This window comes from Arvicanthis niloticus, chromosome 25 (genome assembly GCF_011762505.2).
Source record: "Arvicanthis niloticus isolate mArvNil1 chromosome 25, mArvNil1.pat.X, whole genome shotgun sequence".
Lineage (NCBI taxonomy): Eukaryota > Metazoa > Chordata > Mammalia > Rodentia > Muridae > Arvicanthis > Arvicanthis niloticus.
The window spans coordinates 417,019-444,732 of NC_133433.1; the positions used below are offsets into that span (position 1 = coordinate 417,019).

The following is a 27,714-nucleotide window of genomic DNA, read 5'->3' on the forward strand; positions in this document are numbered from 1 at the left end:
CATGCCTGTAACTCCAGCACTTGAGGGGCTGGAGCAAGAAAAATCACTGGACACTCCAGGCTGACATAACCTTAAGTTTTACATCAGTGAGACTACTGAGACCCTGCCTAAAAAGGAAAGCAGGAAAAGTGTTTTTAAATGAAGGCAGTTCAAACTGGTCAGCAGATGAGGCCTCGAATAGAAATGGTTCGGGAAGACAGAGTAGGTTTTTGGTGAATGTCATGATTGTGACCATCCAGAAAGTGAAAAATTTACATTTCCCAGGACAACGTTGAGGGCAGAGTTATTCTTATTAGTTACTGAAGAAAAAAATGTAGTGCTAGAAAAGAGGTAAAATGAGCAACAAAGTATAACAGAAGGGAAGTTAAAAAGAAAATGTGTCATTAAAAAAAGCAATTCATTCAAAATTGGCTGGAGGGCCTGGTAAGGAGACATGTCCGTGCTTACAGTCACAGCACTTGCTGCTCAGCACTGTACAGCCCTGGGAGCCTTTCCTGCTCCTTAGCTTTCCCTTTCCTCAAGCAGTAAACCTTGGCATCAGTTTAACATGTTTCCAAGCCCAATACCAGGCCCATGAGTTCCAACAAATGCTAGTGGGCACCCTTCTGACTTCTTGTCTATTATATCTGGCTCTTTAACTTTTCATGAGCTGCTGAAATAATTCTGAGAATGATTGACATTTGCTGTGAAATCACAAAACTTTCCACAGGGAGAGTTGGTGTTGTTACCAAGATTATCTCTCCCAGGAGGAAAGAGGAAGGAAACAGAAGAGAAACGAGGGAAAAGCCCAAAGAGAGAATGGGACTCCTGTCACAGGCCCCTATCTGTCACAACCCCTTTGCCTGTTCTCCACAGGGCCTAGAATACAGATGTTTGGCAGAGCTTCTAATTCTGAACAGAGTAAAAATAAATACTAGCAAAATGCCAATTCAAAAATCTATGCTGATTTACAAATGGAGAAAGACCAGCATCTGGAGGCAGAATGAGTAGGCTCAAGAACTCCTGGAGGAGGAGGTAGTGAGGAATGATGTTCATGCTGAGTGCCCTCTTCCTCTCTTCTTCAAAGTCACTGAGCCAGCAGCAGGACAGAAGTGTATGGGGCTTTCTTAAGAAGTGGCATCCTCTCTAGGTGAAAAGCAAACTCAGGAGCAGCAGTAATGGTTTTGGTGGCTACACTGAGGCACTGCTTTGAAAGGGTATTAGAGTGGCTTACAGGCTGTAGTTTACCTAGTCCAACAATGGCTGTCTCCTGACAGAAACAGAAGAGTCAGAGTCCTGAAGAGGTAAACTAACCAGTGACGGAATCCCTCAGCAAAAGGATGTATGATCTTGTTGGTGACAATAAGGCAAAACCAAAATCAAATGCTTTCTTCCCTGTCTTTTGCACAGGTTGCCATGAGAAGGTGTGGCCCAGATTTAGGGTGGGTCTTCCCACCTCAAATGATCCAATTAAGAAAAAATGCCTCACCATTTGCTTAGCTCCCTGGGTAAATCATTAATTCCAGACACCACAAATACAGAGGAAGCTTTTAAAGCAGTGTTGACATATAAAACTGGGTGAAACAATATGGGATCCATTACTTGGCTTTTGTTTGGTTGCTGATTTAACTGATTATTAAGTAGCAAAAAGATTGACAAAACTGAAATTGAAAACCAACCTATATGAATCCAAAAGCTGGTACTCGATTTCACCATTTCAGAGACTACCTTCTGCCTCCTGAGAGCCAGCCTCTGTATGAGGTAGTGTACTTCAGTGCTGCCAACACACTTCGTGAGCACTTAAATGCTGCTCCAAGAATCGCTCTCCACACTGCACTCAACAACCCTTATTATTACCTAAAGGTAAGAAGGAAGCCCGACTCTCCCAGTTATGCTCAAGCCCTAGACATCAGCACCACACTAACATTCTAAGCTTGCAGTTGTTTTAATGAGCATAACATTGAGCAGCTCTGGGTGCTGCCACTCAATTTTTTGTTAAAAAGAAAGTTTTTGAGGGCAGTGGTGGCACACGCCTTTAATCCCAGCACTTGGGAGGCAGAGGCAGTCGGATTTCTGAGTTCAAGGCCAGCGTGGTCTACAGAGTGAGTTCCAGGACAGCCAGAGCTACACAGAGAAACTCTGTCTCCAAAAAAAAAAAAAAAAAAAAGTTTCTAGATAAACTAGTTTTTAGATAAACTTTCTGACTCAATAATAGCAGTCAGTAATCAACTGAGGCTGTGTGCATGTGCCCTTGTTTAAACCACCTTTCATGTGATAAAATCAGTGAGACTGCATTTGCCACTGTGCCTCATGACCTGAGTTTGGTATAAGGTGCCAACTGACTCCAAAAATTATCTTCTGATCTACATGTCCATGACCAAACACAAAATTCTGAACAAATCCTAGGTAGAAAGCTTTAGAATATAATGTCTTACTCTTGTAAAAAATGATTTTTTTCCCCCAGACATGATTTCTCTATGTATTTTTGGTTGTCCTGAAACTTGCCTCAAACTCACAGAGATCCAACTGCCTCTGCTCCCTGAGTTCTGGGTTTAAAGGCTTACACCACCACTGTCCAGCAGAAAAGGATTCTTATGTAGGTCAGTGGTCAGGCAATAAGGCCTAATGAAAGTATATAAAATCCCAAGTGCATATTTTTAATGGCAAAAAAACCACCCTGGGATTTCATCATGGATTTTTAACCGTAATCTATTCTGGGAGGATATGCAGGGTACTGCTGCAGAAACTCCTAAGGCAGCATGCAAGGGAAGAAACAGTTGCCTAAAATCCAAAAAGTTACTAATTTCAGTTTCAAGTGTTCAAAACTACCTTTGTTATGATAGGTAAAATGGACACTGATTATTACTAAGTAGGTGGATAGGATTTTTGTACATGGATGAATGTGTGTGCTCAGGAAGCTGGAAGTTTTCCTTCCAGAAAAGATGCTTTAGAAGGCACTTTTGGATAGATGTGGTAGCACATTTGTAACTGTAGTTCTCTACAGAGGTTCAGGCAAGAAGATCACTGTGTTCTGGGCCAGTATGAACTTACTGAGACTTTGAAAAACAGTAAATTGGGCTGTCAGCACAGCTCGGTAGATGAAGGGGCTACAGTTATCACCTAGTAAGTAGTCTTACAGCCTGAGCTTGATCCCCAGTAAATGTGGAAGGAGAGAACTGAGTCCAAAGTTGTCTTCTGAGCTTGGCATGTGTCACACAGAACATGCATGCCTAGGCACACATCATACATATACATACACATAGTGATTACATTTTTAATTAAAAAATGGCTTCATAAAACACTTCAAACAACTGCCTATTCCTTGCAAAATGGCACACAAATCTGAAGTATGGAAGCACACCAGGGTGAAGTATGGGGAGAATACTGAATAGGAAGTTACAGGTCAGTTTCAGTGATGGTGAAAACCAGGAGCTTGACAGTCTCATATTTAAAGACTAGTTATTTGTTTAGGTATGTGCTCCTTAAGTACTTATAAGAGTCCAGAAGAAGGGGTAAGATCCCCTGGAGCTGAAACTAAAGGTGTTGTGAGCTGCATAGAGGGAGCCTGGAACCAAACTCTGGTCCTCTGCTGCATACAGCAGCAGATGCTCTTAACCTCTGTGCTACCTCTCCATCCTCAAGAATTTCATAGGTAAATAACAGCAGTATCTCCTTAGATAGCTCAGTCAGTAGGTAAAAAGCATTTGCCAGTAAACCTGACTTACTGAGTTTAATCAGAGTTTAATCTCCGAGACTCAAACCATAGAGGGAAAGAAGCCTGCCTCCTCCAACAGTCTCCACCCACATGTTCCACCCTTATGCACAACAAATCAATTTTTTTTTGTAAAGAAAAACTACTGTTTTAATGTATAAGCTACAAATTAAAACATTTAGTGGTAGAGTTACAGAAACAAACTGATGTGGTCTTGCATGCATTTTGTGTATGAGATTTTGTTTCTTGGATTTCAAGTAAGTTAAACCAATACTGACAGTTTCTATAGGCTTGTGGTATTAGGCTCAGTAACTGCTTCCAGCACTTTGCTGATGCCTTTCCTGGTCTGTGCAGATGTCTGTACTTAAGGGGCAGCATCTGTTCACATGGACACTCATGCACAGAAACAAAAAAAAAAAAAAAAAAAAAAAAAAAAATCAAAGCTCTGTAGTGTTGGTTAGGTTATGATAACTATGCCAGGCCATGTGGAGACAAGTTTCCAAAACAACATGAGAGAAAATGCAGTGCTGAGAGCAGTCTTTTCCTTGGGAGATGACATGTACTCTATTACTAATGACAAGTGTTCACTAATGCCACATAGTAACTGCTAGGATTGCACCTATAACAAATGTTGAAAGTAGCATTTTATTCAGTAATCATTCCAGAAATTTTTAAACTTTTACAGCAAACTGAAATGTATTATGAGAGTCTCCACAAATAATAATTTGCAAATAAGATTTTTAAAAAATGTCTTATGGAGAGTGGCTGAGAGCTAGAAGGATATAGCCAAGACTTGAAGTATTAAGGAAGGGAACAAGATTCTACTTCCTGGTTTAATAAATGTAGGGATTCAACTAATACCTTTTTGTTTTCTAATAACTTTTAATCTGTCTTTAGAATGAAGCACTGAAAAGTGAGGAAGGCTGCATTCCAAATATTGCCCCTGACATCTGCATAGCGTATAAACTGCACCTGGAGTGTAGCCGGCTCATTAACCTTGTTGACTGGTCAGAGGTAGGTCACAAAGAACAAGTTAGGTGTTTAACCAGCTTTCCTAGAGTTTTGCCCTTTTTATTTTTTTTACTTGTTTTGAATTCAACTTTTATTCTTAGATTTGTTTATAAAGCATAAATGTCGTTTGGCTTCAGAAGTCCCTAAGGAAGCAGAGTCTTAGCAGGCTGTACTCACAGGCTCCTGTTCTGATCCCGTGTTTTTTAAAAGCAAAAGCCAAACAAAGGATTCAGCTCAGCTCAGTGCACTCCACAGAATCTAGGATGTGGTGGAAACCTTTCACAACATAAATTCTACTCTAGAATACATGGCAAGGCGGGGGACAAGTGCTTAACTGTCAAAAATCCTATTTGACATCTTCTCAACATTAAAGGGCATGCTGAATTAGACACTTCTAAGAAAAATATGCATTTTCCTGGAGTAAGAGATTGACAGTAGAGGAAACAGGGATTTCTCTGCTTTTTAGATTTTGGCTAGCTATACTTTAATCCTCTAACACAAACATATAAAGCATCAATTTTATTTTTAATGAATAACTGACAAAACTTACTCGTGTCATTAGTCATCTTCAGTTTGAAATCTGATGTGATTTCACATCACATCAGCAAGTCCTAAAACCTGATTAGTTCTAGAACTATCTCAAGGGTACAGAGAAAGATACCTAGCAACAAGTTGGATTTTCTTCTGTCTTGTGTACTCAAAAGGCTTTTGCAACAGTTGTGACAGCTGCTGAGAAAACAGATGCAAATTCTACAGTCTCAGAAGAAATGAGTGAAGTTATCCAGTATCCTTTTAAAACTAGTTCTACAGTGGTATTTTACAGTGGTAAAGTAACAGTATTTTAAATCTCCAGTTTCTTGAACTGGCTGGGTCATTTGCTTAGAATATAGACCATTTACTTAAACAAAGGGCCTAGAATTCAAGCCCCACCACAAAAAATGAATAGAAACCTTCATCTAAAAATTCATGAGTATGTACTGCTTCTCAGCCATACCATCCTAAAACCACCTTCATGTCTAAGTATCCTGAACTCAGTCTGAGATCAAACCTAAAATTCTCTTCTCAATTTATACTTGTGTTTCTAAGGAAGTTGTCATTATTAAATGATCAACTTTTAAAATATACTTTTGAGATGTTTGGGGAGGGGGCGATTCTTACACAAATAGTGTTCAACACTTTTGCATTTGTTGTTGGTCCATTTGATGTTTTTGTGAGACAGGGTGTCATGTAACCTCACCTGACTGGCCTCAGACTGCCTGTGTCTCAAGTGCTGGGATTCCTGTAGCCATGCACTGAGACAGACATGCAGCTCCATTTGAGCCTTGCATTCTGATTGCACTTAATGTTTTCCCATCGGGTTATATAACTTAGTAGTATTATTTCAACCACTTGTTTTAATTTACCAGTTACTATTTCAACTTTGAAATTTCATTTTGTCTTTTTTGTCAAGGAAGCTAAACTCAAAAAAAAAAAAAAAAAAAAAAAAAAAACCACCCAAACAAAACCCCTAATTTTCCTCAGCTAGAGCCTCCAGTGCTCGATTTATTAGAGCTGTTTCTGAATTAGAACTTTTAGGCTTTATAAAACCTACAAAACAGAAGACTGACCACGTTGCAAGGCTCACATGGGGAGGCTGCTAAAAAGCAAACAAGTGAAGACAAGAGGTCCACGGCTGACTTAAGGCGGAAAGCAAATCTGGTATATTTGTATATTTGTATCAAAATGTTTTTGGAGTACTTCAAAATCTAACAAATACATAAAGCCTTTAAACATTATCAGTATAAAATACTTCATTCTTGTCTAGTGTGCAGATGCTACAACTTCTTACGCATAGCTATGTGTCAACAGCACCCACTTCTCTCTAGAGAACTTGCAGCACTCCGCACACCAGTGCACTGCATATAGTCAACCTTGCAGCTGTTTTCCTTGCTAGAAAGGCTCTAACATTGCCTCTGCCTCCCCATTTCTTGTAGCCTTGGCAACTCACCAGGACCAGAGCTATTCACAAGAACAGTCATGGAGACTTACAACCAGGCCTCACTGTTGCCCTCACTTACAAAACTCAGAAATGTAAAGGTTCAGTGGAATAATATCCTGATCTCTTTCATGATAAGAACTTAAGAATCAGACACCTAAAGCTCATTATTTAGTGTTCAACCCCCAAGAGAATTATAACAAAATTGTTCACAAATGATTCAGAGAGCCCATGTCCAGAAAACTTTTTTTAAAGCCTTTACTTTGACTTGTATTGCAGGGTATGTGCCAAGAGTATGATCTGTCCTCTATGCCCTCATCCCCAAGGGCTAAGATAATAAGGAATTTACATTATGCTCAGATGAGAAAACATGTCTTTTAACAACACATTTTATGCATATAAAATACAGAGGAACTGGTCTTAATACTGGCATATTTTTATCTTGTCTGTCTGGGGCATGTGTTCTTACTTGTATTTTTCTTTTCCTAGGCATTTACAACACCTGCATTTGTACATGTATGCATGTTGACTTTTCTCTCTACCACCTAAGATTAACACAATGGAAATTGTTTTCATACTATCAAAAAGACCTGTAGGACTGAACCATTAAACTGATTTGTTTAGTTTCTTGGTATCCTATAAAAATCAATCCTTAGTTGAGGTGCATGGCACTTCTCAGATATTTCAGAGAACAGGATCAGTGTTTTCCTTGTCCTTTATTTAGCAAAACACTATTACACATACAAGAGGGTAAGAAGTAGGATTGTCATTGTGGTTTTAAAGAGTGGTCAAAGCAGACCTCACTTGAGGAAAGGTAAAAGGAGTGAAAAAAACTATCCAGGAGGATTGATGGGTGAGCCCACCAAGCAGGGAACAGCAGTAACCAATGTCCTAGGACATTTGGAGTATCCCAAGCTAGAATGGGTCAAGGGGCTCAAACAATAGGAACTGAACAAATAGGACAAGAGTAGTGAAGCTGCAGGTAATGAAGCTTGTTTTCTTAAGTAAGAAGCAAAAGAGCAAAGTAAGCCTTTCCGTGATCAACACATGTTGTGAGAGCACAGTTAGAGGACCAGTTAGCTGACCAGAGTAATTCGGGCAAGGCAAATCTTAGACAAATCCTAACAGCAGCAGGGTTGGTGACACTGTAGATAACCTACAATTAGATGCACAATTAGAGCCTTAATATCCTTTCTGCTTATAAACATAGAAATAACATTGCTATCAGGGCTTGCTATAGCCACCATGGTGGCACTACTGCTCACTGGTGGAATCTCTAGAAACTAAGGTCTAATGGGAATTTCTCAAGTCATTGGGAGCATGGCCCTGAGGAAAAGGGTAAGGTCCAACAGTTGTCTTTATTGTTTCCTGGCCCATGAGGTAACAGTTTAGCTCTAAACTGGACTCCAGCCATGTCTGCTGCCTCATTAAAGACCAGAGCAACAAGGACAATTGATCATATACTGAAACTTTCAAAATGGAATTAAAATAAACTTCATGACTTTACCTGAGTATTTTATTGTAGTTATGGAAGGCTAACTGATTAAAATATACAGCAGCAAAAAATGAGTTTGGCTTTGGATATAAAAACAAAAATCAGGAGATACCTGTTAGAGACATTCCAGTGAAATGCTACAGAGTCAGGTGAACAAAATCTTGTTATTAGAGAAGAGATCACCAAAGCCAGCACTGAAAGGAGAGGCAAGGAGATCCAATCCCAGGCTTTGAGGTTCATGCTTATTTATAATTAGAAACTCAAGAGAACATTGAAAGTGAAAGAAATCAGGCAAGTTATCTTAGAAGCCAAATGAAGACTTTGACTCTTATATATTAGTCATAGATTAAATTAAACAATGCAGTAATGGTAGGTAATTTGGTTAATTGAAGATAAACTTACCAAGTGAGCTAACCAAGTATCAAACTGAACAGCAACCTGGGAAAAAGCCATATGCTTTACTTCATAACATGGACTCCATAGCATCACCTTACATTCTTAACACAAAAGGTTTACCCTAAACACTAAAACAATTCACAAGTTAAAAACTCTTCTAAAGACCAGAATTTGGTTTGTGCCAACCACAACCACATCTTGCTCCAGGGGACCTACCACCCTCTCTCTGGCCTCTGTGAGCATTTGCACAGCCGTGTGGACATATACAAGTATTAAAACTTTTAGATTGGTCTTCTAGTTTATAACTTCTAAAAGGACAGGTCATGTTAATGGTAGCACCAAAAAAAAAAAAAAACACCTTAAAATACAGCTTAGTCTTTCCAGAAAGTTGGGAATCTTGATTGAATCCTTGGGAAAAGAGGAGGGGCTGGGAGTGCTAAAAGCACTTGGAAAACCGGAGAGATAATGCAGATAGACAGCACAAAGGTCAGAGAGAAGCATACATGTTTGGCATTAACAAGTACAACTTCCGAACACAGTTTAGCAGTTTATACTTGAAAAATTCAAGTAGGTAATGACACTATTTGTTTGACTTCTATGAATGTTTTCCTAACAAGTTGAGGGCTAGATTTGAAAGCTAATGTGGAGATTTTAGTTGACACAGTGGGGTAACGGGAGATACCATTAACACTGTAGAATGCACAGATACATCCCAAAGTACCAATAGTATTGAAACTGAATCTAAGTGTGAGATTTGTTCACTTTACAGCCAGCTGCTCTGTTGTATGACTTCTGTTTCTTGTGCACTGATGGACTTTGGGCCTGCCTGGGATCTTGTAAAAGCTATAGAACACACTTTGGGGGCTTATTTTTAAATGAGGTTAGTAAGTTAAAAATGAAATAGTATATTTTAAGATTAGTCTAATGACTGGACATATGCTATTAAAATTCAAAGGGGGCCAGAGAGATAGCTTAGCAGTTAATAATTGCTGCTCTTGCAGAGGACTTCCGGGAATTTGGTTCCTAGCTGTTGAGCAGCTCAACAACTGGCTGTCTGTCTTATGGCCTCAGGCACATAAACATATACAAATAAAATCTTTTCTTAAAAATAAGAATTCGCTGAGCAATATTGAGGGGGGTGGCCCTTAACCCCTAATCCTGGCCCAAATACCAAGTGTGTGGCTAATACCTTCAGCTTTCTCACTACTTCATGAGAAAGCTTTATTTGGAAACCCAGGTGTGGAAAGTGTTACATTTAATTCATTCATTCACTGTGGTATTAGTTTTTTGAAAGTATTATTTAATGTTTTATTTATGTGTGCTTGCCTGAGTATGTCTGTACCATATGCATCCTGGAGACCATGGAGTTCAGAAAAGGCATTAGTTGGTGAGCTGTTGTATAGGATCTGGGAACCAAACCAGGGTCTTCTGAAAAGGAACCAGAACTTTTACCTGCTGAGCTCCTGTCCAGCCCTTAAGATGTTAATTTTGTCATCTCAACAGTACCTAGGATTTTCTAAGTCTCAACAAGGCTTGTTTAGATCAGGTTAGCCTGTGGGCATGTCTGTGGGTGACTGAATTGCCTTAACCAATTAGGAAGAGAGCCAACCAGAAAGTGGTGGAGCCATCCACTACACATTTATTGCTCTCTGCTCTTGTGGCTGTAAGCTCCTGCTCTTTTCATTTCCCCACAGTGATAGACTGCAACCTGGAATTCTGAGCTAACATAAACACTCAATACCCTAAACTGCTTTTTGCAGGGTTATTTTATCATATATCAAATCATTCAAAACCATCAAAACTGGATTCAAAAGATCTACAGCTCTTTTAGAACTTGTTATATAACATGCTGGTATACAGCAAGTTACAGAAGCAGTTTTTGAATCAGAATTTAATTTCTGAAAACAGCATTTAAAAGGTAAATATTACCAGAAAATTAACTTGATTTCTAGAAAATACTTAACGTTTAAAAACACTACTTTATTCCAATACTACCCATGTGTACAATTCGAAAACAGGCAGAATAGAAGTAAATGTTTTATTTTTCCAACTAAACTCCAGTGCTACAAGGGCAGTAAAACAATAATACACTGGGGAGGGGTGCAGCAATAAACATTTGTTAAAAAGACTGATAGAATAAATAAAACTACCAAAAAATAATAATAAAGGAAATCATATAAACCCATTCTGAAACCCCAAGAAAAGTCCTGAAATACAGAAATGCCCTCCTCCTCCTCCACTATCTCACAGAAGTACTGTATACTAACTGCTTAAATGTCCTGGGATTACATTCTAAGTTATTAATAACTGGTTACAGCTTGGTTGTAGTGCACAATTAAAATCACACTAACTTCATCTGACGTGTCATTCTACAGTTTTATTTACATAACCAGTGAAGGGCATGTTCTAGAATGCCAGCTTTAATCCCTTTCAAACATTAATATAAAGAAGCCAAATTGTAATGATACAGCAAAACGAGGCCACTGGTATTAATACAAGTAGCAAAGGTCCACATCCGGGTGGTAATGACATCACGGAAATTTCCAAAACCAATTGCTGCTGCCTAAGAGTGGTTGCCACTGTCGAAAGCTTGAAATAACCTGTATTCACAGATGGGTACTGGCATTGCTGCATGTCATAGTTGGGACCTCCTGCAACAACTCAACAAGGAACAAGGCAGCCCACAAATGCAAAAAGCGTGATTCATGAAACATCTGGAGGAGAAAAGGAGTATTAGTATAGAGAATGGGGCAAACAACAACAAACAAGAGCATTCACTCCTAACTCCTAGATATTTAACTTGCAACATCTTATTTCTGTTTTAAACTAACTTTTCTCCACACTTTTTATCAACTCTCTTCTTAAGTATGAAAACATGGTCTTTTCAGTTTATAGTTCAAAGGTCAAATACTTACAACTAGCAGGCTGTTCTCCATATCGCCGCATTATCTGATCATGCGTAAACTTCACAAATGCATCATATTGTTCTATAAATAAAGGTATGTATAAATTACATGACTTGCAAAATATTCTATCTAATGTATCAGAAAATATAAAGCAATGTGAAAACACTCTGAACACCATAATCCTTTCCATAACCTAAATAGTAATAGTGAACAGCTCAATTAAGTGTTTTCTACAGGATACAAAATAAAAATATTTAATACTGTAGCTGATCTTTACAGCTAACTCATCCCTGGGTTAATGAAGGTGAGATATGAGCTTAAAGAATGTTAATTCCCTTTTTTACTGAAATTCTCTGGTCCATAGACAAGACTATACCAATGTATAGGAAGAATATATCAATGTAAATAAAAACACCTGTTGGAAATAATTCTTACAGTGAGTTTCTAGGTGTGGTGATTTGAGTAAGGATGGATTCGAGTCACCAGGGAGTGGAACTCTGAAAAAATTAGATTATAAGGTATGGCCTTGTGTCACTGATGGTATTGGTGGGGATAAGATGTGAAATTAGGATGTAGCTCTCAGGTATTGCTCTAGCACCTATCTGTATGCTGCCATGCTCCAAACCTCTAACACTATAAGCAAGCTCCCAATTAAATGCATTCTTTCAAAAGAGTTGCCTTGGTCATGGTTTCTCTTCACAGCAATAGAACAGTGACTGGAACACTGGGATATTCTAAAATAAACTCATTTGTTACCTGCAAGTTTTGTGTTAAGTATTTCTTCATATTCTTCTCGAACCTTCTCTTCCCGTTCTTTCAACAAACGTTCACAGATCATCCCAACCTGCCTTAGAGTAAATAAGGGCTGTTCTTTTTTTAATGGTGAGGATGTTGCAGATGAAGTCCCTATGTACAACATGAATAAAAGATCACCTGATTTAGAACCACAAGACAATACCTCCTGAATGAAAGTTTCATTGAGAACTTCACCATGTCATTTAAAATTTATTATCCTTGATAAGCAAGTCCAACTTAATTCAATCAGACTGCAACTCTGGAAAATGTAATGTTACCTAGAGGAAAAGACTAAAGATGAATGGAGAAAACTTCAAAACAAAATCCTTGCAACGACAGTGCCCATCACAAAACTTTTAGTCTCCATTCCAGCACATACCTAGTTCAGAACATGTAGTGGCTGATTTTAAATGTGTGCTAAATATATATATATATATATAAATATATATATATATATACACACACACACACACCCTCTGGTCTAAAGCTTTAGTTTATTATTAGAGTAACATGATTCTACTATAAAGACACATATTTTATTGTTAATGCTCACTGTTTATATTTTAAGGCCATACAGTAAATCACATCCAATTATTCTACCACTTGAATATTCTTCATTTTCCAAACCCCTTAGTTTCCTTTTTAAAAGAGAATTATACCTTTAAAAAGAGTTGCTGTAGGGAGAAATCTGTAATGCAGATACTTATCCCTTACCAAAGGAACAGAATTGAGTCTAAATTTTGAATAATGACCATAATCCCCACCTTTGTTAATATAATTTAATTCATCACCTAAGTTCAAACACTCAAAACTGCAAGAAAACCAAAGTTTCAAAAACAGCCACAATACCAGTGTGTCAAAATTTCAAATTAGCAAGAATATTCCTTCTGTGTTTCTGTAACTAAAAAGTTTCTTAAGAGAAAACTTTCTTAATGGCAATTGTTAAGACAGTAAGTAAGCACGGATCTGTATAAAAATGCCAGGATACTAGCAAGTTGACTGAATCCCAGGAACATTTATTTTGGGGACCTCTTAAAGGATAGAGCTCTGATCATGTTTATTTCTTTGAATTGTATGCTTTTTTCCCCTCAGTTTTTCATTAATGATAACTGCTAGAAGAGTCTGCAGAGGGAAAAAATTCACCTGTATTTTATAGTTTCAAGTTCTGAAAGATTATTGATATAACAGCCACTGATATTATCAAGTAGTGACATACTTCATAGAAAAAGACTTCCTTAGACACTTATCCTCTATTTAAGGTACTTTAATCTAAAAACATTCTTGGCTTAAAGATCATCTGTGATAATCTTTCTGATAACCCAGGATTATGGTATCTATTCACTGCATCCTTCTTGTCAAGTGTTACATTCAGATACAAGCACACTCATATGTTACAGTTGTTTTCTCATCTTGCTCTGTGGTGCCTTTATCTATCTGCATGGACTCACCCAAATTAACGAAACTCCTGAGATCTGTCTCTCATCAAAATAAAATGCACCGCCTCTTTAGACCCCAACTACCAAGGCTATCCTAACTTAGTTTGAAATTCCAAGTCTTGTTGAGACTGGCAAATCCCCATGAATTAAACTAATAGTAGAAAACATAAGATTATTATAATTTTAGTAAGAATCACTCCTTTGGTATACCTACCCCCCCCCCCCACCAATTGGCAGCATTTTAATATTTAGCACTGAGCAATTTCCCAATCAAATTTAAATTGACTATTTGATTTTATGTTTCTGTTTTTAATTGTATCAGGCTTTCTTATCCCCGCTAAGGAAAAACAAGTGCTTCTGAAATAAACTTTTGACAGGGTATTAACTAAAGGTAAGATGTTCTTTTTTGGCCAAGTAACTTCAGCATTACTAAGTCAGCCCTTTCCTATTGTAAAAAAAAAAAAAAAAAAAAAAAAAAAAAAAAATTGTAAAAAAGAAAAAAAAAAGAAGAAAAAGAAAAGGTAGACCATTCTAAATGGTAATATGGCTGGTGTGCCACGCCTTTAATCTCAGCACTTGGGAGGCAGAGGCAGTCGGATTTGAGTTCAAGGTTCGAGGCCAGCCTGGTCTACAGAGTGGGTTCCAGGACAGCCAGGGCTATACAGAGAAACCATGTCTCAGAAAAAAAAAAAAAAAAAAAAAAAAAAAAAAAAAAAAAAAACCTAAAACAAAACAAAAACAAGAAAGAGTAAATATTGGTTTTGAACTGATACACAATTTAAAAAAACAAAAAAACAAAAAAAAAAAAAAACAGAAAAAAGAAAGTCACACTTTAAGGAATCTAGCCTAATGTGACCAATGTCCAAGAGTACATGGACAGACCTTTGTATAATGGTTCTATCAGAATTTTTTAGTATAACTACTACATCAATAGTTACAGGAAATTCACAAAATGACAGTGTTAGGGCACTATTCCCTAACAGAAAAGTGTGTGGTGGACTGGACAGATACAGTATCACAGTTAAAGGCACTCAATTGCTTCTCAGCACCTATATGATAGAGCTCATAACCAGCTATAACTCCAGTTCAGAGGATCTGACACCCTCTTTTGGCCTCCATGAACACCAGACATGTAAGTGGTATATGTTGTACATAAAGCAGGCAAAAGCATAAAAATAAATGGGTATTTTTAAAGTATATAGTAAACACTAGTGATTTTTTTAAATGCAAGTTATAATGTCCACTTTAGGGATGGTTGGTGGGAATACAGGTAGTGAATACTTTAAAAATATTATATATACTTTACTTAATGTGTCTTTTTTAATCTTGGCAAAAACAGGTGCTCTAAGTCATTGTGGGCATTTTGCATTACATTTCCCCCATCATTTCTCATATAATACTTCTTATACTTATTAAGGTTTATTACCTGGTGATGCTGGTCCACTGATGAGAAATGCATGTGGCTGTGAATCGGAACTACAGCCTGGATCTGTCTGCTGAAAACTAGCTTCTAAATGTCTTCTCTTCTGCATACGTTTATACTCCTGTTTTATGTTGTACAGAATTTGTTCTAAAAGGAAAAAAATAAAAATTTGGCAAAATCAAAATTTTCATACTAAAGAAAAAAAATTATCCAAAACAAAGAACCCCCATGAACCACTTTGCTGACCACAAAAGCACTAGTGGGGCTTTTTCAGAAGTAGCATATTCAACCCTCTTCTGGCCTCTCTAGGCACAGCACATGACATGTACTCCTAGATACACGTATACACGTAAAATGAAACCTAAAAATAAACCACATATATGCCATCTGTAATTCAACAAAGTTAAATCCTATTTGTAAAAACTAAATTTAAGCTTTTTACTCAAAAACAGTGGTCAGGTAATCTCTCTTCAATCATTTTACTCAGAGTAAACTCCGAGCTCATGTATCTGTTATATATAGAGCTACTTAAGTTAACCAGTATTTCTAGTAACGAGAAAGGAAGATTATGTACATTCAAGCATAAGTCTAAAATGACAAAGTAGAAGAGAAAATTTCATCATAAATCAAACTGTCAATAATATGAAGCACAATGAAACCCAAAACCATTCTAGCACTAACAGCAAGCATTATGAATCTTGCAGAGAAAAGCCTGTATGAAAAATAATATGATACAGCAAAGGATAATGCAGCCATCTTTTACAAAGCCACTGAAACATAAATTATACCCAGCATATCATTTTTGAGCCAACAGAATTCACTTTATCACAATTTCTAACTAAAAATAGACACCATTTGATCTGTAGGAAATGCCTACCTGAGGTCTCCACTACCCTTGTCACCCACCTCTAGATTTTCTCATTAACTCCTTTAGCTCAATGTCAAACTAAGTTCCAAGAAGTTTATTAATCTCAACTGAAAGCAAAAGTGAAAACATGCAATAAAAACTGCACAAAGGAAAGGGTAAATTTCCAACTCAAGACTCACAGTAACAATCCTGCTCAATATTTAATAACTGGAGCTGTTCATTTTTTCTTTTTTCTTTTTTGATATTTTATTTACATTTCAGATGACATCCCCTTTCCCCATTTCCCCTCCCTAGAAAACCCCATCCCATGCCTCCTTTTCCTTTTTGCTTTTATATAATTTTTTAAGAGTTAATCAAAGGTTTTATAAGTTTGGTAATGCTCAATCAGAAGTGTAACCCAATACCCAACCTAGATATATCAACTTGTCTTTGACTGGTGGAGACACGTGAACATCTGCCTCCATGGTGCTGTTCATTTTTAATCTTCAGTAGTCTCCTTTCTTTCTCTAAATATTCAGAATTTTAAAGAAAGGATCACTTAAATTTCTTTAAAATTCTGAATCACTGTTCTTTTTTTTTTTCTTTTTTTTCTGGCCTATATCATATACATGCAGTGCTTGTGGAGGCCAGAAGAGGGCATCTGACCTCTTGGAACTGGTGTTAAGGACAATTACTAGCCAACCTTCAAAAAGACTAGAACCCTGGCACCCCTGAAAGAGTAGCAGGTGCTCTCAACCACCAAGCCATCTTTCCACTCCTCCTTTTTTTAACTTTAAACACTTTAGATGCTGCCAATTCTACTGTAACCAAAAGAAAAAGAAACTCAAATGATAAATGAATTCAGTCAAGATACCATTAATTCTGTCATTTAAGAGTGTGCGTGTTTTTATGTACACACAGACACACACAAAATGCATGTGAATGTATAGTTCAGATATAAAATTACATATGATTAACTTCAGGATAGCTATGTGGGTTTTAACTGTTTAACCTTTTTCAAACTGCTAACTTTTCTTTAGTACAGTTGATGGTCAATTTCAGTCTTTTCCCACTTAAGTAAACAGCTGTCAGTACGAAATAAAATTATGGTCATATAGGTTTGTCTTGATATGAATAGTTTCCCAGCATTCATCAGAGGGGTCTGATAAAACTATGGAATATCCTGTTACCAACAAGCACAGTTTATTAATTAAAAAAAAAAAAAAAAAAAAAAAAAAGGCAAAACCAAATTACTAATCTCTTCTTAACAATATTCTAAAAGGCTTTAAGCTAATGATATTTTGATCTCTAATATGAATGACAAATGTCATTCAAAACAAGTTTATTTACAGCTAGAAGCTTCAAAATGTACTGCACTAGCTTGGAGTGGCTTGACTTTAACATCTACCACCTATTTGTGACTTTTACATGATCACTACAAAGCCACTGCTCTTAAAATTAACTTGTCTTCCTCTGAGTGGTTCTCACCCTTCCTAATGTTGTGACCCTTTAATATAGTGCTTCATGGTCTGGTAGCCTGCTACCATAAAATGATTGTGTTATTACTACATAACTGTAATTCTGCTACTGTCAATAATTGGAATGTAAGTACCTGATCTGTAAGATATCTGACATGGGGACCCCCCCCCCATGGGTCACCACCCACAGGCTGAGAATCACTGCATCAAGTTCTAAACTCTACTACCAAGGTTAATGAAGGCCAAGCTAAACTGTACCATAAAGAGAATGTTGAAACAAAGCCAAGACTAAATTCAGTAAAACTATTTATTTTAAGCCCCAATCCAATTGACAAAACATAGTGGTGCAAAACCCTTAATCCCAGCACTTGTGTGAAAAGGGCAGTCTACCTAGTGAGTTCCAGGCTACACAGTGAGCCAGTCTCAAACGGCAAACAAAAATTTTTGAGGTATAATTTTAAAATTATGACTTATCAATTTAAATTTAGTATAAAGCCACAACTTTCACTACTCTAAAAATTTATTATGTCTCTTTACATCACACACACCCCCCCACACACACACACCCCTACCTCTCCAGTCTTCAATAAGCCAATACTCACATGGTATCACTACATTTAGCCTCCTGTATAAGTGGACTTCGCAACCACAAACAGCGCAAACATTTTTTTTAACTGCACCCACGCTATGACAAATACATGTTTCCTGTTATCACTCCTAAGCAGTATAGTATAGTGACTTTTTGTCTTCATTGTACTAGATATGCTTGGAATTCATGCACACTACATCAATTAGTTTCTTCCTTTTGTTAACTGTTGATTATACATTTATCCAGTTCCTGTTATTGGCCTTTCAGACTGTTTCCAATGAAACTACTAAATTCAAGTTCTAGTCTGAGGACGCTTTCACGTCTTTGGTAATACCTAGGAGTGGTGTTTGACAGTGATACTGTAAGAATTCCTAACGTCATTGCCTGTACTGTTTTACACATCTGCTAGGATGCAATTAAACTCACCTAAGCTATACTTGCCCTCAAATGCTCTAATACCAATAGCACATGATCAACAATGTTATGCAGCCAGTGATCTAACTTACACAAAATCCTAGCAGCACAAGTCAAAAACCACTAAACTGGTCTGATATATTTCAGTTCAGGAGTTAAACAGTATTGAAGCTGATAAATACCTCTTCCCAGATTTCCCACACTCAATATTCTACTATGTACATTACTTCTATCCAGATACTTGACTGACTTAAGTTCCCACTACACCAGCAGTATAAAGAATATATATTAAAACTGCCTCCTCTTGCCTGGCAGTGGTGGTGCACGCCTTTAATCCCAGCACTTGGCAGGCAGAGGCAGGTGGATTTCTGATTTTGAGGCCAGCCTGGTCTACAGAGTGAGTTCCAGGACAGCCAGGACTACACAGAGAAACTCTGTCTCGAAAAAAAAACAAAACAAAACAAACAAAAAAAACCCCTGCCTCCTCTTAGGATAGGCATCTATGTTCAAGGGAGTGTTCTGTTGCTGTTTTAAAGTTAATCTAAACCAGTACATAAGCATTGCTGCATATCACAATACCAGTAATGTACTATTTCACACTAAGCCACTGAAGGTTAGTATAGTCAATGCCCATTTACTCTGTCCTGCTATACAACTATTATCTATAGTTTCAATTACACCACTCAGAAAAGTTCTTCCAGGTAACAACATTTTAGCACTAGGTAGTCTCTTAGGGACAGGGCTGATACTTGAGACATTTGACATTTGATTCCATTGATAAGGTTGTCTTATGCTGCTCACAGCACTCTTGAAGCAGGATCTCAATATGCATCCCAAACTCAGGTGATCACCCTGCTTCAACCCGTGTGCTACCACACCAGCACCATCTTATTTTAAAAACAAAAACAGGTTGGGCATTGTGGTCTTTAACCCCAAGTCAATTGGATCTACATATTGAGTTCCAGAACATTAAGAGCTCTGTAGAGACCCTGTCTCAATAAATAAACAAATAAAATAAATTAATAACGAAAAAAGAGAACAGTTCTCCCAAACTCATCCCTAATCTATTTTCATTCATATTTTCTTGGGGGTGTTTGTAAATATTAACAAAAATAAATGCTAAAAGCCAGTGCACACATATCAAAATAATTTGTGGAGTGAGCAAATCTCTGACAATGGCAAAATTCCCCCAAATAAGACTATCTAAAATATTATAATGCTGGAAGCCCTTATTCATCGCCCAGGATGAATATGAGGGAACATTAAGAAGTAATGTCCTGGGGCTGGAGAAATGGCTCTGCAGTTAAGAACACTGTTGCTCTTACAGGAGACTGGGGTTCCATTCCCAGCACCTACTCACAAACATCCCTAACTCCAGTTCCAGGGGGTGTGATGCCCTCTTTAACTTCCATGGACACTGTATGTGTGTATTGCACATTCATAAACACTCATACATATAAAATAAGTACTTCTTTTAAAAAACATTAGTACCCAGAAACACTGTTTAAATTTTTCACTGCAGTAATTGCTACAACTCAATTAGTACTTTGCTCATAAAATAGTATAACTACAGGGTCACACAATAGTCTTTAAAAAAAAAAAAAAAAGGATACAGAAACTGCAATCCCATTGTTTCTCTAATTGCAGCAAGTCTAAGAAATCTGGGAAATGTCAAGTCTAATACCTAACAAATAAATTCAACATTTTAAAGCTTTGTGGTAAGACACTAACCAGTTACCTTTATTAACCCTGAAGCTATTTTCAAAGTTGGTATCAGTCTCATTTGACCCACATCCACCCTAAAAATTCAGGGACCTATTTTAGACTCTAAGTGGATCTCTCAGATATGAATAAAAAAGTTGGGATAAATTGAGTTCTAGAATTGCTATATTCAGCAATCAAAGTATAGAGCAGTCATCTGCAGATGGCAGACATGTTCAAATAGGCTGGAGTATTTCACTTCTTAAAGTTGATAGTCTTATCAAATCAAAATTTATTAAATTTCTCATATGCACAGGCCAACAGTACTGGACACTGTTAAACACAAGGACTACAAGGACCACAGAATTCTGATTCATTTAGTTAATGTACCCATCCCTAACCTGTTATCTAGCACCTTCAAACAACTCTGCAAGGAGCCCGACCAACCTCTACTCTTACTATCCGTTTGTATTTTTTAATTTTTCTTTTCAAACAGTAAGATATTGTCACTACTAGACTCTGAAATTTTCTTTTATACTTCATCATAGTTTATCTTGTGTTTGTGCATTTGCTCACACATCCAGTTATACACTTGCCACAGTACATAGGTGAAAGTCACAGAACAGCCTTTTGGAGTTGTTTTCTCTCTTTCTAACATGTAGGTTCCAGTGACCAAACTCAAGGGCCCTCAGGCTTGGCAGTACGCACTTTATTGGCTGAGGCATCTAATCAGCCCTGAATCTGTTATTTCCAACCTTTCAAAAGTATTACTACCTCCTTTTTTCTGGACTATCTTAACAATAGGAAAAACATACCCAAGTAAACATACCCAAGTAACAACAAAGCCACTCAAAAGCTGAAGACCATTTCTGGTAACTCTGATTGCTAGAAGCATCTCTACAAGAGGTAAGCTTGTGTTTCTGTATGGTTAGGTTTCAGGGTCCCCCCCCCCCCCCCCCCACATATTTTTTTTAATATAAGGATATGCTTGCTGGATTTTTTAAAAAAGATTTATTTATTTATTTATTTATTTATTTATTTATTGTATATGAGTATGTCTTCAGCCACACCAGACCCCATTGCAGATGGTTGTAAGCCACCATGTGGTCGCTGGGAATTGAACTCAGGACCTCTGGAAGAGCAGTCAGTGCTCTTAACCACTGAGCCATCTCTCCAGCCCCCCACACACATTTTAAAAAGTTAAAATGAATAATGCACTGGGCTGTTCTTTAATAGCCATAAACCTAATGCTTCTTTCTTGTCCGCCCTCCCACTCCCCCCCCCCTTTTAAACAAGTATTAGGATCAAATTTAGGGAGATTTGTGCTAGTCAAGCATTCTACTACCACTGAGCCAACATGCCAATTCCAACTAACACGATTCTTAAATGCACAATTTTAACTGAAGCTACACATTTCTAAATATCAGGTTTACAATCCATAGCACAAAGACCACTGCTAAAAGCATTTATTTGCCAAATTCACTGAGAAACTATAAGTAATTTAACAGCTGTCTAAATAACCACAAATATTAAAAGACACTTCTGGCTCAATAAAATGACATCTGAAGTCAGATACTGCCTTCTCCAACAGACATATCATTTGTTTGCCTAGAACCATTTGTGTTTCCTTTAAACCAGCTGTTGTCTCCATTTGGAGGCACGTATCAATGTCTAGTGAACAATCTATTCTCCATTCACAAGCTGTAGTTTCCATTTTTTAATGGAAAGTTTCCAACAAATACAATGAGTTCTTACAATGGAATTTAACTCTTCATCCAACTCAGTTCCTAAAACAAACTACAGCAGTGGTACCAAGCAAACTACAATGATCATATTCATGTTAACTAGCCAACTCACAAATAAGTCAGCCTCCACAGAAGGCCATTCATAAGACCATTGATTCATAGTATAATTATGAAAACAATGTGTTAGATTTGACTGACAATCCTGGCAACCTCTTAAAAATGGTACATAATATCAAAACACCTTCTTTCTTGAAAATGCAAGGACAGTCTTTTGGTTACATATTAGACAGACAGACAAATAAAAAAATAACTTAGGTTGCCAAATAAAAAGCCCAGTGCCAGTATTGAGATACAGCCCCCTCAAGCTGTTGATCAGGGGTGTTAATGTCTTAGGTTGCCCTCCAGAACTTGATGGTTAGGATTCTATTGCTGAGGACAGCACATAGGCTGGTCACAGGACATGGAACAAGCTGGGACTGACAAGAAGCTCCCCTTTTAGCTAGCTCCCACAGTCCCAGGTGTTTTGCTACGAAACACTATGAAAGAAAATTCATCCCAACAAGCCTTACTCAATTGTGACTTCTCTTGAGCTACAAAAATGATCAGTTTGCCATGAGAGGGCCAAGAGTGCAATAGTGTCACAAATGTCACAGGGGTAAATGTCCTGCTTTCTGGTTGGGTTTATGAGTTCTGACTGTTCCAAGGCAGAAATACATGCTTGACACTGTAAGCCTAGCCAACAACCCATGGCTGGAACACTCCTGGGCTCCAGGGGTGAGCTCACTACTACTATTAGTTATACAGACATGGTATTGAACCACCCTCTAAATAAATAAGTACAGAGATACTAATTTAGAGGGTAGTTTGAGGCAGAAAAAGTGTAAGAGCCAGGTGTCCGCACCAGTGTCTTCTGGACATGGCATGCTGAAGCACTCATGAGTAGTGGGTGCCTGTCCACATTTATACACAAGACCCCATCCTTAGCTGAGGACAGCTGACGGCATCTGAGGGAGGAACAGTCAATTTTCTTAAAGCTCTTAGTAGGTCAGCCATGCTCTAATGGATGACCCCAAATCCATGATACGCAGGCAACAAAATTGGGACTTAAAGTTATTTTAGGAGGGAGGGAAGGAAGAAGGGAGGGAGAACATGAAATTGAGAAGCAGGAAAAGGTGGGTGAGATGGATCTGGGAAGATTTAGGTACTTAGAAAAAATACATTCTTAAAATCTTAAAATCTTAAGGCAGGGCAGGGTGTCACATACCCTTTAATCCCAGCACTTGAGATGCTTGGCTGGCCAAGCATCTGTCAAAAGACCACTACCAACCCTCTCTCACACACAAATACCCTTGGAGTATTCACTTGCTTAACCTCACTTAAATGCTTCTCTCCCAACCCACCCTACATCATCCACCATCCTTTGATACACTAAAAAATATTTTAAGCATCATTGAATTAAAATCCTAAACCAAACCAGTGCACACACACCTTTTATTCATTCATATTTTTTTTTGATAAAAGACCAGACAATAAATATGAATTCTGGGAACATACTCTCTCCACAAGTTTACCAAGATAACCTGCAGTGGACTTTAAACTTTAAAGGAGGACAGGAGGCACAACTGCATCCAAATGATTGTTTTTCTTCTTTTTTTTTTTTTTTTTTTTTTTTTGGTTTCTCTGTGTAGCCTTGGCTGTCCTGGAACTCACTCTGTAGACCAGGCTGGCCTCGAACTCAGAAATCCGCCTGCCTCTGCCTCCCAAGTGCTGGGATTAAAGGCGTGGGCCACCACTGCCCGGCCAAATGATTTGTTTTTCATGGCACTGACATCTCAATTTTTTGAATTTTCAACGTGATGAAATGATCATTTTTATTTTTTTTCAGCCATTTAAAAATGTAGTTAAAAAAAAAATTCTTACCTCCCAGACTGTACAAACACATGGTCATAGTTTGTCAAACCTATCTTAGAGTACAGTCCTGAATTAGTAACCCAGATCCACCAAAAATCATGTTTGAGATATGATAAATTAAAAAGGGGCAAGAAGAGATGCCACTGTTAATTAACATAATAAGAGTTTCAAGTACTGAGGGTAAGAAAGCAAGCTACACTTCCGTCAACTAGCCCTCTTCTCTAGTATTAAGTTGGAAGTTTGAAAAATATTGATTTAAATAAGAGTAGTCATATCAAAGTTTGGAATCACCTTCCTGGAATGTCTAAACTAACAGCGTTTAGAACAGTGCCCAAGTTTTTGAAGCTACAAATATGTCACATCAAGACCTCAACACTATCAGAAGAAAACACGGAGTACCTGAAATAGAATACACAGTACATACTCTGCATAAACTTCCAGGTCTTAGTTTTAGCCTAAAAAGGTTCAACCACACATTTACTGTGTCATTAAAAATTACAGTAAATATGTACATTTTAGCAAATTTAAACTTTAGCAATCTTTCCTCATTTTTCAAGAAGCTAATCTTCTATATTAATATTCAAATTAACTGAAATGCCAACTTAATATTTAGCAAATTCTAAAAATATCAATTAGCATGTGATTTTAGGTTTCAAGATGTGATCAGACTGTGTCAGCTGGCTAAAAGACTAATAATCCTAATAATTTTACTAATGTACTGATTGAGATTTGAGAGAATGAGGGATGGAGAATGTTAACCACTCTACAATACAGCACTGACACAAAAGACTGGAAGAGGATCATTACAGTTTCTGAACAAATTCCCTTTAAGTAAAGGAAGGTGTCATGGCTCCATGCTGTTTTAGTGTTCAAGATTATTTTAACTGCATAAGTATATATTGTTAACTCTCAAACCTAACACTAGCTCCAATGAAATTTAGTGCTAATTACAGCTATTTTGAAATGGCCTCATTAGTAGACTGGACACCATTTCAATGTTCAAAGATGGCTTTTCATTAAAGACAAAGATGTCTGCCCCAAAGAATTCATTCTTTACTTTGTTCCCTTGTTTTTCTGTAATGTCTAAAGCAGTGGGTTCTCAACCCTCCTGATGAGCCTACCCTTGAACACAGTACCTCATACTGCGGAGACCCCCCAACCATAATATTATTGTTGCTACTTCATAACTGTAATTTTGCTGTTATAAATCGTAATGTAAATATCCGATCTAGGGGTCGCTACCCACAGATTGAGAACTATTCCTCTAACAAACCAGTCAGAGTGCCTTAATACATATATAAGGGGGAGGGGCAGTTTAGGTATGATCGTTAAATAAACTTGGAATTCGTATGAAAAGTGACTGCAACTCTTAAAACAGCATTGGGTTATGTTAGATCAAAAATTTAATAGCAAGAATAGGTAACTGAGGTTCACCATGGATTTGGGTATGAATATTTAAATGTGACATTAAGAAAAAAAAAACCAAAACACATGGTACAGTCAATTTCATATGGATGCTACCAAATACAGAACTCTATCGTTCCCATCTTTTTAAAATGAGTTACTAAGAAAAAAAATTTAAGCTAATCAAAGGCTTTAAGGATGATACTATCACTAAGAGCTTGCACACACAGGCAGGCACACACATCTTTGCATGCCACACACAAAGGAAACAGACTTACACTTCAAGTCCATTAAAATCTACCCTAAGATCGTGCCGGTGGCACACAAAGATTTCCAAATGCAGAGGGGGAAAATCCCTAAGTACACATTTAGTGTACAAAAGTAATCAAAGGTACAACCCGGCAGATATTTTCAGAGAATGTTTCAAGACTTCAAGTCTGAAGTCCACTGGAATCTTGATTTATTCGTTACTCTCGAGGCTAGGTTATTTTCTCCCAACATACGTCGTTGGGATAACTAAAGCATTTACAAATAAACTAGTCAGTCTCAATCTGAAGTACACCTTGCTCTTCATTAAAAGTTCAAGATTTCTTAAGGACTAGACGCATAGTGAGATCACATTACAGTACTCGGGAAGAACATTTGCTTTGTTGTTGACCCTGCTAGGGAAACAGGTCTTGACTCAGCCAAAGTGGCGTTCTTGTGGGTGATTAATGACAGGCCTACAACTCGCCCCAGTGACATCCATCCCCCTCCAAACCCCACCCCTTCTATACTAAAACCAGCCAAGTCTAAAATGGAGGAGGGGCTGCCTTCTCGCCTCAAACCACTCAGTCACTGAGTTAATAGCTGCAACCAATCGATTCAGCCCAAGAGACCCGGAGATTCGGGTGAAATGTGACCCTTCTCTCGCCTGACTTATGAATAATATCACCCTCTCTGATCATTTCCGCTGGGTCTCTACATAAGGAAACGATTCCAGTGATCCTGCCCCAAATGATCTGCCTCACAATGAGGTACCCCACAATACCGGCCAACCCGACTCATACCCACCCAACCTGCCGACACCACCCCCACCTTGGTTCAGGCCCTTCCCTTTGTGTCCGCACCCAAGCGCCCAGCCGCAGCCCACCCCGGCAACCCCGGGGGCCCAGGCCCACCTGTGGTGAGACGGGAGGAGACATCGCCGAAGGGGGAAGGCTCCATCCGGAGATACTTCTGCGGCGAGGCGGCCGCGGCCGAGGCAGCGGCGGCGGCGGTAGCGGCGGCAGGGGAGGCGGCAGCCGAAGCCGGTGCCGACAAAGGCGCGCACCGCCTCCGCTTCGGAGATGCGGGGCTTAGCAGTGGGTCGAAATCCAGAGTCCTTTTCAGAGTGGCTCCGCACGCCATGGCGGCGGGTAGCCGAGGCCCGGCTCGGGCGGGGCCGGGAAGGACGGGGGCAAACGGGCCCTCCGAGGTGCCCGGTGGGTGTGGGGCCCGGGACAGCGGAGCCGCGACAGGGCAGGCGGGCGAGGCGCGAGGGTCGCGCCGCCGGCTCGGGGCCGCTCCCGAGAGGCCGGGCCGCCCCCGCCGTGCGCTCGGGCTGAGCGCGCCGAGGCTCCTGCGCGGTGACCGGCTCCCTTCGGAAGTGGACCCGGCCAGAGGAGCGACCGAAACGCGATCCCCAACACGCCGGTGCAGATAGAAGCTCGTGAGCGGCGGCAACGCGCGGGAGCTGAGAGGTAGCTCGGCCGCACAGAGCTAGGCAATGCACTCGACCCTCTCTTCACCACGGACCAACTCTGCCACCCGCCGCCGGCCCCAATATGGCGTCAATAACAACGCCGCCGATTCAAATCCTGCGGCCCCAGGGCGCCTGCGCACGGAGGGCGGGCTCGCCAGAGTGCATTCTGGGATTTGTGGGGTTTCGCTAAGGGCAGGAATCGGCCTGAAAGGCGGTTACCCAGAAGTCACAGAAACTACGACTCCCGTCATCCAAGGCGCGCGATCCCAAGTTCCGGGTTGGAATTTAAATACCCCCTCATAAGTAAGAGAGTTAAAAAAAAAAAAAAAAAAAAAAAGATGTAAGGAAGAGAAAGGAGAGCCTCTGAGACAGTGGGGAAGAGGAAGCAAACCCATAGAAAAAGCAAGCTAAACAATTTAAAGACCCTGTTTAAGATTTGGCATAGTGACTTAAACGGGATATAACAAAAGAGCCAATCTAATAGTCGGAGAGAAATTAATTTAGCTGTCAAGAGCGCCAAAAACCAAATCTGTCACATGGAGCAGATAGGAAATAATGAAAACACCAATTTGGGACCTCCAGACAGAACAACAGTAATATCAGATTACAGGATCTTTGAAGCCTATGCTTTGTGCTTCCCAGATAGCTACTTGTTAATGCTTATTAAATTCTGCAAAGCTGAAATGAGCACAAAGTCAATTATTTTACTATGAGTAAAAAACTATCAACACCAGAAATTTGTTGAGTTTGGAAGGCTGGGTGGGGTCTACAAAA

General features: G+C 38.8%; 2 protein-coding genes across 5 annotated transcripts in view; one reads left to right on the plus strand and one right to left on the minus strand.

Annotated features, from left to right (window-relative positions):
• The window catches only part of Orc3 (origin recognition complex subunit 3), a 54,600-nt gene extending 47,297 nt beyond the window's left edge, over positions 1 to 7,303 (plus strand). For 2 of the 4 annotated variants that reach the window (XM_076923992.1, XM_076923993.1), the window contains exons 17-20: positions 1,701 to 1,842; positions 4,589 to 4,705; positions 5,407 to 5,486; positions 6,237 to 7,303. In XM_076923992.1, the coding sequence (XP_076780107.1) occupies positions 1,701 to 1,842; positions 4,589 to 4,705; positions 5,407 to 5,486; positions 6,237 to 6,342 (445 nt within the window). In that variant the 3' untranslated portion in view covers positions 6,343 to 7,303. The remainder of the gene's footprint in view (positions 1 to 1,700; positions 1,843 to 4,588; positions 4,706 to 5,406; positions 5,487 to 6,236) is intronic. The other 2 variants (XR_013107272.1, XM_076923994.1) reach the window with 2 other exon arrangements.
• A 3,224-nt stretch (positions 7,304 to 10,527) lies between these two features.
• Positions 10,528 to 26,769, minus strand: Akirin2 (akirin 2). Its single transcript, XM_076923998.1, has 5 exons — positions 26,378 to 26,769; positions 15,132 to 15,275; positions 12,231 to 12,380; positions 11,484 to 11,555; positions 10,528 to 11,282 (listed from the first exon to the last, which is right to left on the minus strand). Exons 1-5 carry the CDS (start codon positions 26,604 to 26,606, stop codon positions 11,272 to 11,274), a joined length of 606 nt encoding a protein of 201 aa, XP_076780113.1. The 5' UTR covers positions 26,607 to 26,769; the 3' UTR covers positions 10,528 to 11,271.
• Between the last annotated feature and the right edge of the window lie 945 nt (positions 26,770 to 27,714).